Source organism: Danio rerio, chromosome 17, assembly GCF_052040795.2.
Source record: "Danio rerio strain M-AB ecotype USA chromosome 17, GRCz13ab, whole genome shotgun sequence".
Classification (NCBI taxonomy): Eukaryota; Metazoa; Chordata; class Actinopteri; order Cypriniformes; family Danionidae; genus Danio; species Danio rerio.
In genome coordinates, this window is record NC_141037.1 from 47144967 (window position 1) to 47160546 (window position 15580).

Below are 15580 nucleotides of genomic sequence, written 5' to 3' on the forward strand. Positions count from 1 at the left end.
TGATACAAAGGAACAACCGTGTACTTACATAGAAAATACACTAAATTTGCCCTCTTAAAATACAGTGAGGAACCATTGTTGATACACAGGAGCTACCGTGTACTTACACTGAAAATACACTAAATCTGCCCTTTTGTGGGAGAACAAACGTGTGAACAATTATAAATGTGGTATTTTTATTTAAACTTGCTAATAATTACAGGATATGCAAAAAACAAGTTTTAATTCAGTTTCTTTTTATTGTAACTTTCAGATAAACTGAAACAGTGTATTTAGGAAACTTTTACAAAATTAGAATTATTTTGAGAAAATATAACAAACAAAAAAGGTCACACAATATGGTTTAAACACATTTCTTTAGATATACAGTAACACAGGAAACCATACGTTAGATGAAAAAAAAAACCTCAAAATAATAAGCATTTAGCGAAATTTGTATTTAATTGGCAAGAGTTTTCCACTTTGTTTTGCCGAGAAAATTGAAGCTTTCACTTCAGTGGTCAGGGCCTCCGAGCACCTCTGAGCAAATTCAAAAAGCTTCTCTTGCTGAGGCTGGAATTGGGGGAGGGAGCGGTAAAATTCTGGATCAACAATTTGAATCTCAGCTATAACTGCAGAGAGGGCAAGAGTGTTTCTGTCCACTCCAACCTTTGTGAAAGCTCTTGTCATGCTTCCTTCCTTATTGTATGCTCGAAGAACTTTTTTGTATCTCTTTAGAACGTCTTCTGGAGACTTAGCTGTTGAAAATTAAATAAATAATTTATTAATGCATTGCACATTATAAAAAAAAATGGCAAAGTCATTTTCATCAAGAATTAATTCACAAAAAGTACTGATTCACAACCTCTCACAGTTGAACAGGAGAATGTAGATCTTGACCTTTTTGGGGGGGGTTTCTTCTTTTTGGATTTTTTTTTGTGACATCTTTCATCTTCAGATGATGATGATGATAGGGAGGACGATGAAGATGATGAAGAGGGTAACTCATCACTGTCACTACTAGTGTCTTTCTTCTTCTTTTTCTTTTCTTTGCCTAAATGAAAGATTCATATTAAATTCATTTTTCCTTGAAATGGCTGTCATTTTTAATGTTGGCATAAAATAATCTATTGCATTAGGCATTTTGAGTAACTTGCACTTTGCAAGGTCTAATTGTGTCCAGTAGTTGCTGGTTTTATTGTTTATTATACTGTAATAAAACTAACAAATACTGTATACCAAAATGAAGGCTGATCTAAATGCAGCTTACTACCCTCACTGTAAAAACACTAAAACAATTGCTGCCTTAAAAACATTACTTTTTTTCACTTAAACAGCAAAGTTGTCTTAACTCAGGTTAAAGTTGGCAGGACTTGACAATACAAGTGTAAGTTGTTGTAATTAAGAAGGATATTGATAGTACTTATAATTCAAGTACAATAGACATGGTTTAAGTTTACTACACTTAAATATTGAAGCTGAGTCTCTCATTTGCACACACACTCATATACTATGGGTAATCTACATCTTTGGAAGAAACCAGGGGTGCGTTTCCCAAACAACGATGTCACTAACGGCTGAACTATCATAGTATGGTTCAATCATTTGGGAAAATAACTATGTAGTGACGAGTGTTTTCCCAAAACCGGTAGTTTTTCTTTCGCAGATTCATCGCTTGAACGACGTTAGTTATAACGTAAAACGCCCAAAATGATGCTCTAAACTGGGAGTAACAACTTCTTTAGAGAAAAACCCATAATTTCTTTGTGCAAATTATATTGCTTTACACGCACACACATTTAAAATAAAGTTCAATATTAGATTTGGTAAAAACATGCACACGCTTTCCATATTAACTGGATAATATGTAAATGGCACATAGGGCCTGTGTTTGCTTTACTAATATTATTGAGAAGTTGAATATTACATATTCTATTCTAAAACATATCCCTTACAAAAGCTAACACATATTTTATTATCATATATAAGTCATATGAATAAATAAATAAATAATGAGGCAATTTATTAAGAAATGAAATGTAATGTGTATTATTTCTTAGAAATGAAAAAAAAAACATACTTTAATAATATTTAAGTATGATGATGATAGTAGTTAATATTATTAATAAGTAGGATGTTGTTTATTCATTTTTATTTTTTTTAAAGTCTACTTTTACAATTTGAGAAATGTTCTAACCAGCAGGCCCATGTCATATAGAGTACAGACATTTAATAAATAACCCACTATAAATGAAAAGAATTAACGTATGCTTTTTGTTTTCACAAGCTTTGGAGACATAACATAAATTCTGCTTTTAAATAATAGGTCACCTATAGCTTTTGCCATGAGGCTGTGTTTAAAATAACATCAATGTCTTAAAAATGCACTGCGAAGAGAGCATGATTGTTAACATTAAGATCGCTAAAACTGAACTGTAAAAAATAGTTTGAAAGCAAACTACACTTAAGAGCGATGACCTTTATGCTTTTTTATTTTTAATAATTCCAACTTTTAATGTTAGAATGTTCTAAATGAATAGGCCAGGGTGATAAGTGGGAATAGAACACAGAGCGCAAGCATTAATGATTATTAAAACTGATATTCAGCGAAAGAGATGGTATGTTTCGTATTTTCAATGAAAATGAAAGGAGGTAGTTATGTTAAAGGCTCCGTTTTGTTATAAATTTGCATACGGTGAAGATAACAGTCATATAAATAAGTAGCTACACGACACCACAACATTTTTGGGGTCTGTTATGTTGTTAATATCAAAATTAAAATAGGCAGTTCCTTATATCATGTTTTCATTTTATTGTTAACATAGTAAAACAACGTAGCCAGGGTATGTGAATGAGGTTATAAAGTACACTGTTCCCTTTAAATATTTACCCGACGTGACCATGGGAGTTTGTTCTCCATATCAAACTTGCGAAGTCTGACAAGGAGAGCAAGAAGACTGAACTTTGTGTAGGCTACTTAATATTGAGGAAAAAGCCCCAATCAGATAGGCGATTGTCTGCAGCCCTGCCTCCATTTTCAGATGTCTCCGTTTTCCCCCATCCACACTAAGACAGAGCAGCAGCATTTTAGAATAAAAACGTATGCGTTTTAAAACTAAAACGTGTTAGTGTAAACGGGGCCCAAGGCAATACCGAAGGCAAAAGGCAGTCCAACCTGGTACTAGTAAGGTGTACCCAATAAAGTGGCCAATGAGTAAGTGTGTGTGTATATATACATATAAGTATATATGTATATATGCATACGAATACAATTTTTAAAGTAATTTATTTAATTACAAATTTATAAATTTTTATTTGCACAAATTTGTACTATTTAAAGCAGAATTATTTTTAACTGAAAATGTGTAACTTAACTAATATATAGATTTAGCTGACTTTTGACTTTAAAGGTGCAGTAGGTGATTGTCTTCAGAAACATTTTTCGTTGTGCTGATTAAAAGTCTCTTCACAGTCCAATAGTAATGATTAAAGTAAATGATCTAAATGTGTTTATATGTATTTTTATATTCTGAGTAAGGCATAAGACTAAAAAATGTTTATTAAATTAAATATTGTCAGGCCGACATTTCCCATAATTCTGATAAGTAGCCCAAACTGTCAACAAATGTAGTTTTGGGCTTCTGCGCATCTCTGTTCACGCGCATCCGTCATTATTGTGTGCCCGCCTGCATGATTGCCGTGCATTCACAACACGTGCACACAAGACATTCACTGTCGTGGTAAAATCAAATTCTGAATTTAAACTTTTTAAAATCCTGAATCAATATTGGAGTTACTTTTGAACGCTGGAGGAAGGACGACACCATGGCTGAAGTGTTTCTGTTAGACAGGTAATGTTCTTCCACAAAGATGATATAGAGTGTGTTTAAAATGGATTATATACACAGAGGTGTTGTTCAGCCACTAAAATCTCCCAGTGAAAGATTGATGTAACTATTTTCAGTTTTATAAGGACCTTTTACAGCATCTTGTAATGTAGATTTTTATTTAGTTTTGTTAAGTTCAATTCATGGTGATGACAACCGTAAATGTGTATGCTGCACATAGAAAGAAAGTAGGACTTTTATGTTATGTTAAACGGTCACTTCCGGTGTGAGCGAGAGTTTTTTGTTGTTGTTAGTGAATGGCCATGGTGGTCATGCAATAAAGGAGACGAGCTCTAAACTGTTGTTTTCATTTAGTAACAAGTTTAACAACAAAACATCAGTAAATAGCGCTATTAATAAGTAAAATTCCTGCACGCCGCCAGCCAGACACTAACTACATTTCTAACTGGCAAATGTCATGAACTGGTGAGTTGTCTGCTGTCGTGTCGCGGTGCGGACACTTGCGATTTTAAGAGGCGTGACTTTGAATCACAGTCCCTCCCCGCCATCCAAAGATAATGTGCTAAGCATTTTGGCAGATCACCTACTGCACCTTTAAGTAAAAGTTTAGCCAAGTAAAACTTTGATATAATTTATAATTTATGTCAACACATTCAATCCAAATAAGTTAACATAACTCAACATTTTTAGTTGTCATAACTAATTGCCGCAATATTTTTTTACTGTGTAGGTTAGACCCCTCACCCCACCCCCGATTTCATTTTATTACACAAAACTACATTTCTAAACTAATTACTTCTGTTTATTTGTATGTGGATTAATTTTGGATGCTAAGCTCTGGTGAAACTTTTTAAATAAGCAACACCTTTAACAAGATGCTTTCTAAGAAATAATGTGACGTGTTAAGTACCTATTTTTCTTGCTTTATATAAAAAGTAATGTTACATATAAAGCCTATGATTATCTTATTGCCAGGGCCAGACGGAATCTGCGGACGTTTTTTGCTATTTCTGCAGAGAATTTTGGTAAAAATCTGCGGATTTCTGCGGAATTATTTTGGGAGTATCCAGCGGAGTATCATAACTTACACTTTAATATATTAAATAAAAAGTAATAAATTACTGAATAAAAACTGAATAAATTCAGATTTACACATTTGCTCAAGTAAATAAACAGAATTTATAATGGCCTAAAAATCTGCGGAATTCTGCGCGCAGATTCCGTGTGGACCTACTTATAGCTTAGCATTACTCACCACAAACAGATCCAAGTGTGCGTCTTAGAAAGTCACGCTCTTCCTCTAGAGATTTTATCTTTTCCAAAAGAATTTCCACAGTTGGACCTTCTGAAGCTGCCTGGAGTCCTTAACACAGACATTCAAATTTACTGTATGTTCTGCCACTCGTTATATAGGCTCTATCAAAGGTCAGGTTTGAAATAACTGTCTTTTAATTTTGTAGCCATACAGTTATTTGATCTCACCCTTCTCACTTTCATCCAAAGAATAGCTGGCAACTGGGCTTGAGTCTTCTGTGAAACAGAATTAACATAGTTACAGTGAGTGCAGCAAATTGTATGATAACATTACAAATAACTATTAAACTTGATATATACTAAAATATACTTACTAATTACTCACCCTCAAGTGGTTAAAATAACAAAAGATATTTTGAAGAAAGCTAAAACCTTGTAACCATTGAACTTCATAGTAAAAAAAAACTAATTGTATGTAAGTGGATGGTTACAGATTTTCTTTAAAGTGTCTTTCTTTGTTTAAAATAGGAAAGAAACTCAAACAGGTTTGGAACCACTTAAAGATGAGTAAATGATGACAATTTTTAGTTTTGGTTGAACTATCCTTTTAATCATCACCTATTTGTTAAAACCTTACACTTATATAGACAAACTACAGTGAGCAGCATTAATGAGTACACCAATTTCTCACTTAGGAAGCAACACTGATTGACAATCAGTTTCACATGCGGTTGTGCAAACAAACAAACAACTTTTTTTATTATTTCATATTTTTCCATAACAAATTAATTTGGGTGTACAGTACACATATTTGGACTGTTATATTAAGATATTTTGTTAAACTAGTTCCAGTTTTGGAACTGATAAAGTATAGTATATGCACAAATATATTATTGCACAGCGTCCTATAGATAATATTAATTTAAAGAGAGATTTGTGAGGGTGTACTCATTTATGCCGAGCACAGTAAATAAAATGGATAATTTATAAATGGAAACACAAAAAGTAACGTTAGGCTTAGAATAACATTAGAATTTAGAAATGTCCCAAAATATCATATGTACCTGGTTTGTTTTCACAGTCCACTGACTGCTTGGAGAATGTTACCTCTCTGTCCTCATCTGTGACAACGGCATTTATATCTGTAGATAAGCCAGTAAATGATGAAAGACTATGGCAACAATGAAACTTTTTACAGTCCTATTTGCTGAAATAATACACTAAATACTCCACAATGGTGTTATCAAGACTTTCAGATAAAGAGAAAAAAATTTACTTTCAACCTCATAGACACTGCATTAGAAAAACCTTGCATTTAATTGTAATTTGACACAAATATGACACGTTTCTTTTTAGAAATCAAAGTATTAAAAACTTTCAAGGATTTCAGCTTATGACGACCGTTAGCGCGTCATAACAGTCTTGTGAAAAGGGTCAATTTATGTGCTAACGTTACAATCAAGGAAACATTAATGTTACAGTACGATAATAGTGTTGTTGTAAGTTACCTAATGCAGGTACTGCAAGAGTGCGAAGTCTTTTTGTCTTCCTCTTCCGAAACATAACTGAAAGTGTTCAGAATTAAAATTCTGTTTCTAGAATCAGTGTTATGAAGTCTTTTTTTTCACTATTTCCGTATACTGTGGAAACAAAGTACATCATTTGACAATAATACATATACGTATATTAAAGACGTAATTATTTATCTGCCATACCTCCAATGTGTCGTCGCCAGCCGTTGAAATTCGAATAATTATGACCCCCAGGCGCCAGGTAAGTCACGCATGCGCGCAACACGTCTCTGAAAGTATATACGTCATCAAATGCAGACCTCTGATTGGATGTTTTGCTCCAGCATTTCACTCCTGCATTTCAAATATATTTAGAAAAGTAGATGTATGCAGTTTTACGATGCGATTAAAATGAATTTATCTGAGCAAATACACCACCTTTTACATAGCTGTAGAAGAGGATCTCATCATCAGAAAAGTTTAATAAAATGGTTTATCAAGAAGAGACTGCTCCATGGTGCACCAACCTGCCGCGTTTGCAGAAAGGAAATGAAGCTGACCAGTTACAAGAGTAGCGACGGTTATATATGGTAAGTAGAGTACTAAGTTACTGTACATTGTGCCATGTTACTATATATAGTATATATTTATACAAATCTTATAATAGGTCTTTAATTTGTATTTATTGTGGCAATGCTTCATACAAAACACACACATAATATACATACAAATAAATAAAAAAACACAGATAAAAATCAGATGACAAACTTTTTTTGAGACGTATTACAAGCACATGAATAAATATGCAGTAACGTTAACGTTACAGTATTACAAAGGGATGAATAAAAATAAATAATATATTTTATTTACAGACAAATATATTGGTTGTGTTATTTTTATATTTATCTTAGCCTTTTGGTCATGAACCTTACATATTACAAAATGATTGTATAATATTTAGGAAATATTGCCTTAAATAGGAAATACATGATTGGCTGTTAGTATGTTTTTATGATTTACTGTTTTTTTTTTCATAGGTTGTGCAGAAGAAAGGGTCATCGCAAAGTTTCATCATCAGTGAGAAAAGGTTCACTTTTTAGCCAAAGCAGAGTACATCTCATTAAGTGGTTGGAATTTATTTACCGGTGAGTGGTAAAAAAATAAAATTAAAATTATATATTATTATAAATAAATTATATTATATATATATATATATATATATATATATATATATATATATATATATATATATATATATCTGTACAGTGATGTAATATGTCTGTAATAATTGTACAACCTAGAGCAGACAGAGGCAGTACTTGTGATGTGCTCTTTATTCTCAGATTTGCACAAGGACTCCAACTCAGGCAAATTGACATGCTAGAGGATAAGATAGCTAGCAGTTCAAGAACACTTTCCCGGATGACAAATGCCATTAGGAAGGTTTGATACTTTAGAATAATGCATTTGGAAACAAAGCAATTAAACATGTCAGTTCATAAATGTCAATAATTAATATTTCTCTTATATGTTGTTCAGATATGCGTAGCTGCACTACAGAGACTGAGAAGAAGAACTGGTCTTAGAATGGGTGGAAAATCAAGACGCAAGTTTATTTCTATTGATGAGTCTAAGTTTGCGCATAAAAGAAAGGTAAATGGAGCATGAACAAATGAGGTTAATTAAAACAGGGAGAGATTTTTTATTTTAGTTTAGTTTTTTTTTACTTAAGTCAATATACAGTTGAAGTCAGATTTATAGGCAGTGCAATATGGCTGTATATCAGCACTGGTGGGAGGCGTGCTTTAGTGTCCCACCAGTGCTGATATACAGCCTTATCGCACTGCTATGAGTGTGATATTGTGTTTATACAACAGTTCGACGGCACAATTGTCTATATAAAAAAAAGAAAATCAAACACAGAAAGTCTAAAAACCCTTTTGTATTAGGAACTACTTTCTTCCGCCATTCATTCACATCTGCAGCTGACGTCAAAACAGCAGAAGCCATTACTAAGTCACCAACCTCACTTTAGAGCTAGTGTTTGAATGATTCTCATGCGTAATGTATAAAGTGATGACAAAACAGGTGATTTTGCTGACATTTTAAGATTATAAGGCTGAACTTGACATGAAATGCCCTCTGTCTACAGAGATATTTTATTACAGTGTTACAGTCTACAGTATTTTTCTGTTGCAATCGAGATATCACAATAATTGACCCCCAAAAAAGCAGCACAATCACTACCAGACTGCTGTTTTGTTTGCGATAAGGAGGGGGTGTTCGGGGGTGAGGTCTCTGAATAACACTTTTGAAAAAGGGAATAGTAAAGTAAAGTAACTGTAGTAAAGTAACTGTATTAAAATAGACACTGTCCTTATAAATAAACTGCATAGTTGTAATCTATTCAAAAGAGAGAGATCGACTTAGAATATCACTTACCTGTTTAATAATGATTTGATCAGCTGTAGTTATCACTCTTTTAATCTTCTAAGCAAGGGCTTATGTGCTCCTGGCGCCATCTTGTGGATAGACAACGTAAACCGTCTTTGGCTAATGATGCCAACGCACTTAGAATCTCTTATATTATAAATTATAAATATTTTGAAATAGGCACTATCCTTATAAATAAACTGCATGTGTGCAATCTAAACAACTACATCCTTGACTAAAAAAACCATAAAAGTACAAAATGTTGTCTAATAGCTGCAATATTTGTCAAACTGTAAAGTGTCCTTGTCGCTGTACGTGGGCGGAGAATTTCAGAAGAGTAAGGAGTACAAATGCTGTTATTGCAGAATATCACATGGCTATCAGTCGATCAGATTTAAGAACCAGACAGACCTGTTGTATAAATATATATTAAACAAATTATTTAATTGTTTTATAAGTTAATTAAATACTTGATATTTGGCTTAATCCATTTTAAATGATTAAGTCATCTTAATTCAGGATGTCTGCGAATTCTTAAAAAATATTAAAATCATTTTAGAGAAAATTAAAGCCCTTAAAAAGTATTAATAGGTTTTGATTGTTGAGTTCCAAGGCCATATGTTTTTATTATACATGTATTTTTTATATTATTTTTATTACTTAATATTTAAATTTGCAAAGGGGTAGTATCTCAAATAATTATCTTGTGCTTCGTTTCCTAACCTTTTAAAATATGTTTAATTGATAAGGAGCTGTCACAAGATTTGTTAGATGGGCTTTTAAAAAGTTAGTATTCAGTAAATATACTTCAACATAAAATTTCACCAATGTTACTGGTTAAAATCTAAAGTGGCGACGAGGTCTTAAAATGTATGAAAAGAGTCTTAAAAAGGTCTTACAATGTATTCAATTTATATTAATAAAAACATGATTCCTGTATACCCTATAATCTAAAAAAATGTTGTTTTGTTTTTAGTATAACCGTGGTCGTTTTCGTTCTACATGGAGAAGAAACAGCTGGGTGTTTGGAATGCTGGAAATCAAGGGCCAAAGACGTTTGCCAGTTTTAAAGATAGTCAAAAACCGCTCAAGACAGACTCTTGTGCCCATTATCAGAAGGCACGCAAGAAGAGGATCTACCATTTTCAGTGACTGTTGGAGAGCATATGCTCAGGCTCTTCCTAGACATGGGTACAGGCATTTTACTGTGAACCATTCAGAAAACTTTGTTAATCCATACACTGGTTGCCATACACAGCACATAGAACGTGCATGGCAAAGCATCAAGTCACAGGTTAACAAGCAAAGAGGAAACAAAAGCAAACAGCTCTTGAAAGAGCATTTGAAATGTATTCAGTGGTATCAATGGTTAGGCAAACAAAACAAAGCAGGAGTACTTGCTCAACTGTTTCATGACATTAGGAAACATTTCAAAATCTGTTAATTTGCAACCATAAAGAGTTGTACTACTAAGAAATTGGGTAAATATATGTAGATCCAGAGTGCTTTATTCTTTCTTATCTATAACAAACGAATGCGAATTTTAATGTCATCTTTGTAAATTTAGCATGTAAATTCTATGTATTAAAATGTATATTTCCTGTTTTTTCAGTTTAGTATCACATTATTTCCTTGGACTACAGGAAGTTCTGCACTGTATTTTAAGAGGGTATTTTTTTTTTGTGTATTTTTATTGTAAGTACACGGTCGTTCCTGAGTATCAACAATGGTTCCTCACTGTATTTTAAGAGGGCAAATTTAGTGTATTTTCAGTGTAAGTACATGGTTGTTCCTGTGTATCAACAATGGTTCCTCAATGTATCTTAAGAGAGCGGATTTAGTGTATTTTCAGTGTAAGTACACAGTAGCTCCTGAGTATCAACAATGGTTCCTCGCTGTACCTTAAAAGGGCAAATTTATTGTATTTTCAGAGTAAGTACACGGTAGTTCCTGTGTATCAACAAGGGTTCCTCACTGTATTTTAAGAGGTCAGATTTAGTGTATTTTCTATGTAAGTACACGGTTGTTCCTGAGTATCAACAATGGTTCCTCACTGTATTTTAAGAGGGCAAATTTAGTGTATTTTCAGTGTAAGTACATGGTTGTTCCTGTGTATCAACAATGGTTCCTCAATGTATCTTAAGAGAGCGGATTTAGTGTATTTTCAGTGTAAGTACACGGTAGTTCCTGTGTATCAACAATGGTTCCTCACTGTACCTTAAAAGGGCAAATTTATTGTATTTTCAGTGTAAGTACACGGTATTTCCTATGTATCAACAAGGGTTCCTCACTGTATTTTAAGAGGTCAGATTTAGTGTATTTTCAGTATAGTACACGGTAGTTACTGTGTATCAACAAGGGTTCCTCACTGTATCTTAAAAGGGCAAATTTAGTGTATTTTCTATGTAAGTACACGGTTGTTCCTGTGTATCAACAAGGGTTCCTCACTGTATCTTAAGAGGGCAAATTTATTGTATTTTCAGTGTAAGTACACGGTTGTTCCTGTGTATCAACAATGGTTCCTCACTGTATTTTAAGAGGGCAAATTTAGTGTATTTTCAGTGTAAGTACATGGTTGTTCCTGTGTATCAACAATGGTTCCTCACTGTATCTTAAAAGGGCAAATTTATTGTATTTTCAGTGTAAGTACATGGTAGTTCCTGTGTATCAACAAGGGTTCCTCACTGTATTTTAAGAGGTCAGATTTAGTGTATTTTCAGTATAGTACACGGTAGTTCCTGTGTATCAACAAGGGTTCCTCACTGTATCTTAAAAGGGCAAATTTAGTGTATTTTCTATGTAAGTACACGGTAGTTCCTGTGTATCAACAAGGGTTCCTCACTGTATCTTAAAAGGGCAGATTTAGTGTATTTTCTATGTAAGTACACGGTTGTTCCTGTGTATCAACAAGGGTTCCTCACTGTATCTTGAGGGCAAATTTAGTGTATTTTTAGTGTAAGTACATGGTTGTTCCTGTGTATCAACAATGGTTCCTCACTGTATTTTAAGAGGGCAAATTTAGTGTATTTTCTATGTAAGTACACGGTTGTTCCTGTGTATCAACAAGGGTTCCTCGCTGTATCTTAAAAGGGCAGATTTAGTGTATTTTTGGTGTAAGTACATGGTTGTTCCTGTGTATCAACAAGGGTTCCTCACTGTATCTTAAGAGGAAAAATTTAGTGTATTTTCAGTGTAAGTACACGGTTGTTCCTGTGTATCAACAAGGGTTCCTCACTGTATTTTAAGAGGTCAGATTTAGTGTATTTTCAGTATAGTACACGGTAGTTCCTGTGTATCAACAAGGGTTCCTCACTGTATCTTAAAAGGGCAGATTTAGTGTATTTTCAGTGTAAGTACATGGTTGTTCTTGTGTATCAACAATGGTTTCTCACTGTATTTCAAGAGGGCAGATTTATTGCATTTTTCAATGTAAGTACATGGTAGTTCCTGTGTATCAACAATGGTTCCTCACTGTATTTTGAGGGCAGATTTAGTGTATTTTCAGTGTAAGTACACAGTAGTTAAGTACATATTCCTGAGTGTCCAAATGGTCCCACCCTTTACAACAAAATTTACTTAGTTAACAAGAGTTAACTAATACGTTGACATAATTTATTAATCCTAGTTACTGTTGACCATTGAATTTACTAGATTTGTAATATCAAGTTATGTGTATTTTTACATTATTTAATGCTGTACAACATAAGTGAGAACCATTTTGCTAACATAAACAAAGATTATATATGCCATAAAATATATTTTTCATTGCTATTTCCTCTAATTTTTTGCATATTAACTACTGTTTACAAATAAAAGGTTTTGCTGAATAGATGGTGCAGTTTATGTGCATTATTTACAACAGGTGAAGTGCACACCACAACATAAATAAATAAATGACTCTTTCCTGACAGAAATAAATTAAATGAATGAACATTTACAACTGTATGTATTTTGCAAACATTGGTTGCATCTTTGAATAATAAGGATATTGCGCACCTTGCGGTAACCATAAACAATAATTCTTTGTTGTGTAATAGAAGTAAAAAAAAATATGTTTGCCAAAAAAAAAAAAAAATAGCAATAGCAAATATGTTGTGTACTTACAAACGTGTACTTAAAAATAATGTACTTACAAATACGTACTTACAAATATGTACTTATAAAATGTGTACTTACAAATTAGCCTATATATAAGTACACTTTTGTAACTACATATTAAGCATGTGTGTACTTTAAATGTAAGTACAATGTAAGAACATGAAGGTACAATGTAAGTACACTGTACCAAATGTGTAATTTGGGCTGTAGGTACATAGTTACTAAGGCCACCTAATGTAAAGTGGGACCTGTTATCTAAAACAAAAAAGAATGATGCATTTTATAGCTGGATCAGGTTTTATTACATTCTGAATTGGACGTTGAAAATGAGCTTATCTCAGCCAGCAGAGAGGTCAAATCACAGTAATGCAAACTCAGTCAGAGACATAGATTTTCACTTGCAACTTGCTTTAACATGTTTAACAGTGCATGAAATGTTGTCTAAAACAAAAAAGAATGATGCATTTTATGGCTGGATCAGGTTTTATTACATTCTGAATTGGACGTTGAAAATGAGCTTATCTCAGCCAGCAGAGAGGTCAAATCACAGTAATGCAAACTCAGTCAGAGACATAGATTTTCACTTGCAACTTGCTTTAACATGTTTAACAGTGCATGAAATGTTGTCTAAAACAAAAAAGAATGATGCATTTTATGGCTGGATCAGGTTTTATTACATTCTGAATTGGACGTTGAAAATGAGCTTATCTCAGCCAGCAGAGAGGTCAAATCACAGTAATGCAAACTCAGTCAGAGACATAGATTTTCACTTGCAACTTGCTTTAACATGTTTAACAGTGCATGAAATGTTGTCTAAAACAAAAAAGAATGATGCATTTTATGGCTGGATCTGGTTTTATCACTTTCTGAATTGGACGTTGAAAATGAGCTTATCTCAGCCAGCAGAGAGGTTAAATCACAGTAATGCAAACTCAGTCAGAGACATAGATTTTCACTTGCTACTTGCTTTAACATGTTTAACAGTGCATGAAATGTTGTCTAAAACAAAAAAGAATGATGCATTTTATGGCTGGATCAGGTTTTATTACATTCTGAATTGGACGTTGAAAATGAGCTTATCTCAGCCAGCAGAGAGGTCAAATCACAGTAATGCAAACTCAGTCAGAAACATAGATTTTCACTTGCAACTTGCTTTAACATGTTTAACAGTGCATGAAATGTTGTCTAAAACAAAAAAGAATGATGCATTTTATGGCTGGATCAGGTTTTATTACATTCTGAATTGGACGTTGAAAATGAGCTTATCTCAGCCAGCAGAGAGGTCAAATCACAGTAATGCAAACTCAGTCAGAGACATAGATTTTCACTTGCAACTTGCTTTAACATGTTTAACAGTGCATGAAATGTTGTCTAAAACAAAAAAGAATGATGCATTTTATGGCTGGATCAGGTTTTATTACATTCTGAATTGGACGTTGAAAATGAGCTTATCTCAGCCAGCAGAGAGGTCAAATCACAGTAATGCAAACTCAGTCAGAGACATAGATTTTCACTTGCAACTTGCTTTAACATGTTTAACAGTGCATGAAATGTTGTCTAAAACAAAAAAGAATGATGCATTTTATGGCTGGATCTGGTTTTATCACTTTCTGAATTGGACGTTGAAAATGAGCTTATCTCAGCCAGCAGAGAGGTTAAATCACAGTAATGCAAACTCAGTCAGAGACATAGATTTTCACTTGCTACTTGCTTTAACATGTTTAACAGTGCATGAAATGTTGTCTAAAACAAAAAAGAATGATGCATTTTATGGCTGGATCAGGTTTTATTACATTCTGAATTGGACGTTGAAAATGAGCTTATCTCAGCCAGCAGAGAGGTCAAATCACAGTAATGCAAACTCAGTCAGAGACATAGATTTTCACTTGCAACTTGCTTTAACATGTTTAACAGTGCATGAAATGTTGTCTAAAACAAAAAAGAATGATGCATTTTATGGCTGGATCAGGTTTTATTACATTCTGAATTGGACGTTGAAAATGAGCTTATCTCAGCCAGCAGAGAGGTCAAATCACAGTAATGCAAACTCAGTCAGAGACATAGATTTTCACTTGCAACTTGCTTTAACATGTTTAACAGTGCATGAAATGTTGTCTAAAACAAAAAAGAATGATGCATTTTATGGCTGGATCTGGTTTTATCACTTTCTGAATTGGACGTTGAAAATGAGCTTATCTCAGCCAGCAGAGAGGTCAAATCACAGTAATGCAAACTCAGTCAGAGACATAGATTTTCACTTGCAACTTGCTTTAACATGTTTAACAGTGCATGAAATGTTGTCTAAAACAAAAAAGAATGATGCATTTTATGGCTGGATCTGGTTTTATTACATTCTGAATTGGACGTTGAAAATGAGCTTATCTCAGCCAGCAGAGAGGTCAAATCACAGTAATGCAAACTCAGTCAGAGACATAGATTTTCACTTCCAACTTGCTT

General features: G+C 33.4%; 2 protein-coding genes across 2 annotated transcripts; one reads left to right on the top strand and one right to left on the bottom strand.

Moving 5' to 3' along the window:
- Window positions 1–219: 219 nt before the first annotated feature.
- Window positions 220–6832, bottom strand: si:ch211-127n13.2. Its single transcript, XM_087291281.1, has 7 exons — window positions 6797–6832; window positions 6590–6721; window positions 6146–6223; window positions 5310–5357; window positions 5083–5190; window positions 845–1033; window positions 220–737 (listed from the first exon to the last, which is right to left on the bottom strand). The coding sequence occupies exons 2-7, from the start codon at window positions 6642–6644 to the stop codon at window positions 424–426; spliced, it is 792 nt and encodes a 263-aa protein (XP_087147407.1). The 5' UTR covers window positions 6645–6721; window positions 6797–6832; the 3' UTR covers window positions 220–423.
- A 76-nt stretch (window positions 6833–6908) lies between these two features.
- LOC141378618 (uncharacterized) lies at window positions 6909–10631 on the top strand. The gene is made up of 5 exons (XM_087291280.1): window positions 6909–7182; window positions 7630–7737; window positions 7936–8035; window positions 8132–8245; window positions 10002–10631. The coding sequence occupies exons 1-5, from the start codon at window positions 6980–6982 to the stop codon at window positions 10467–10469; spliced, it is 993 nt and encodes a 330-aa protein (XP_087147406.1). The 5' UTR covers window positions 6909–6979; the 3' UTR covers window positions 10470–10631.
- The last annotated feature ends 4949 nt before the right edge of the window (window positions 10632–15580 follow it).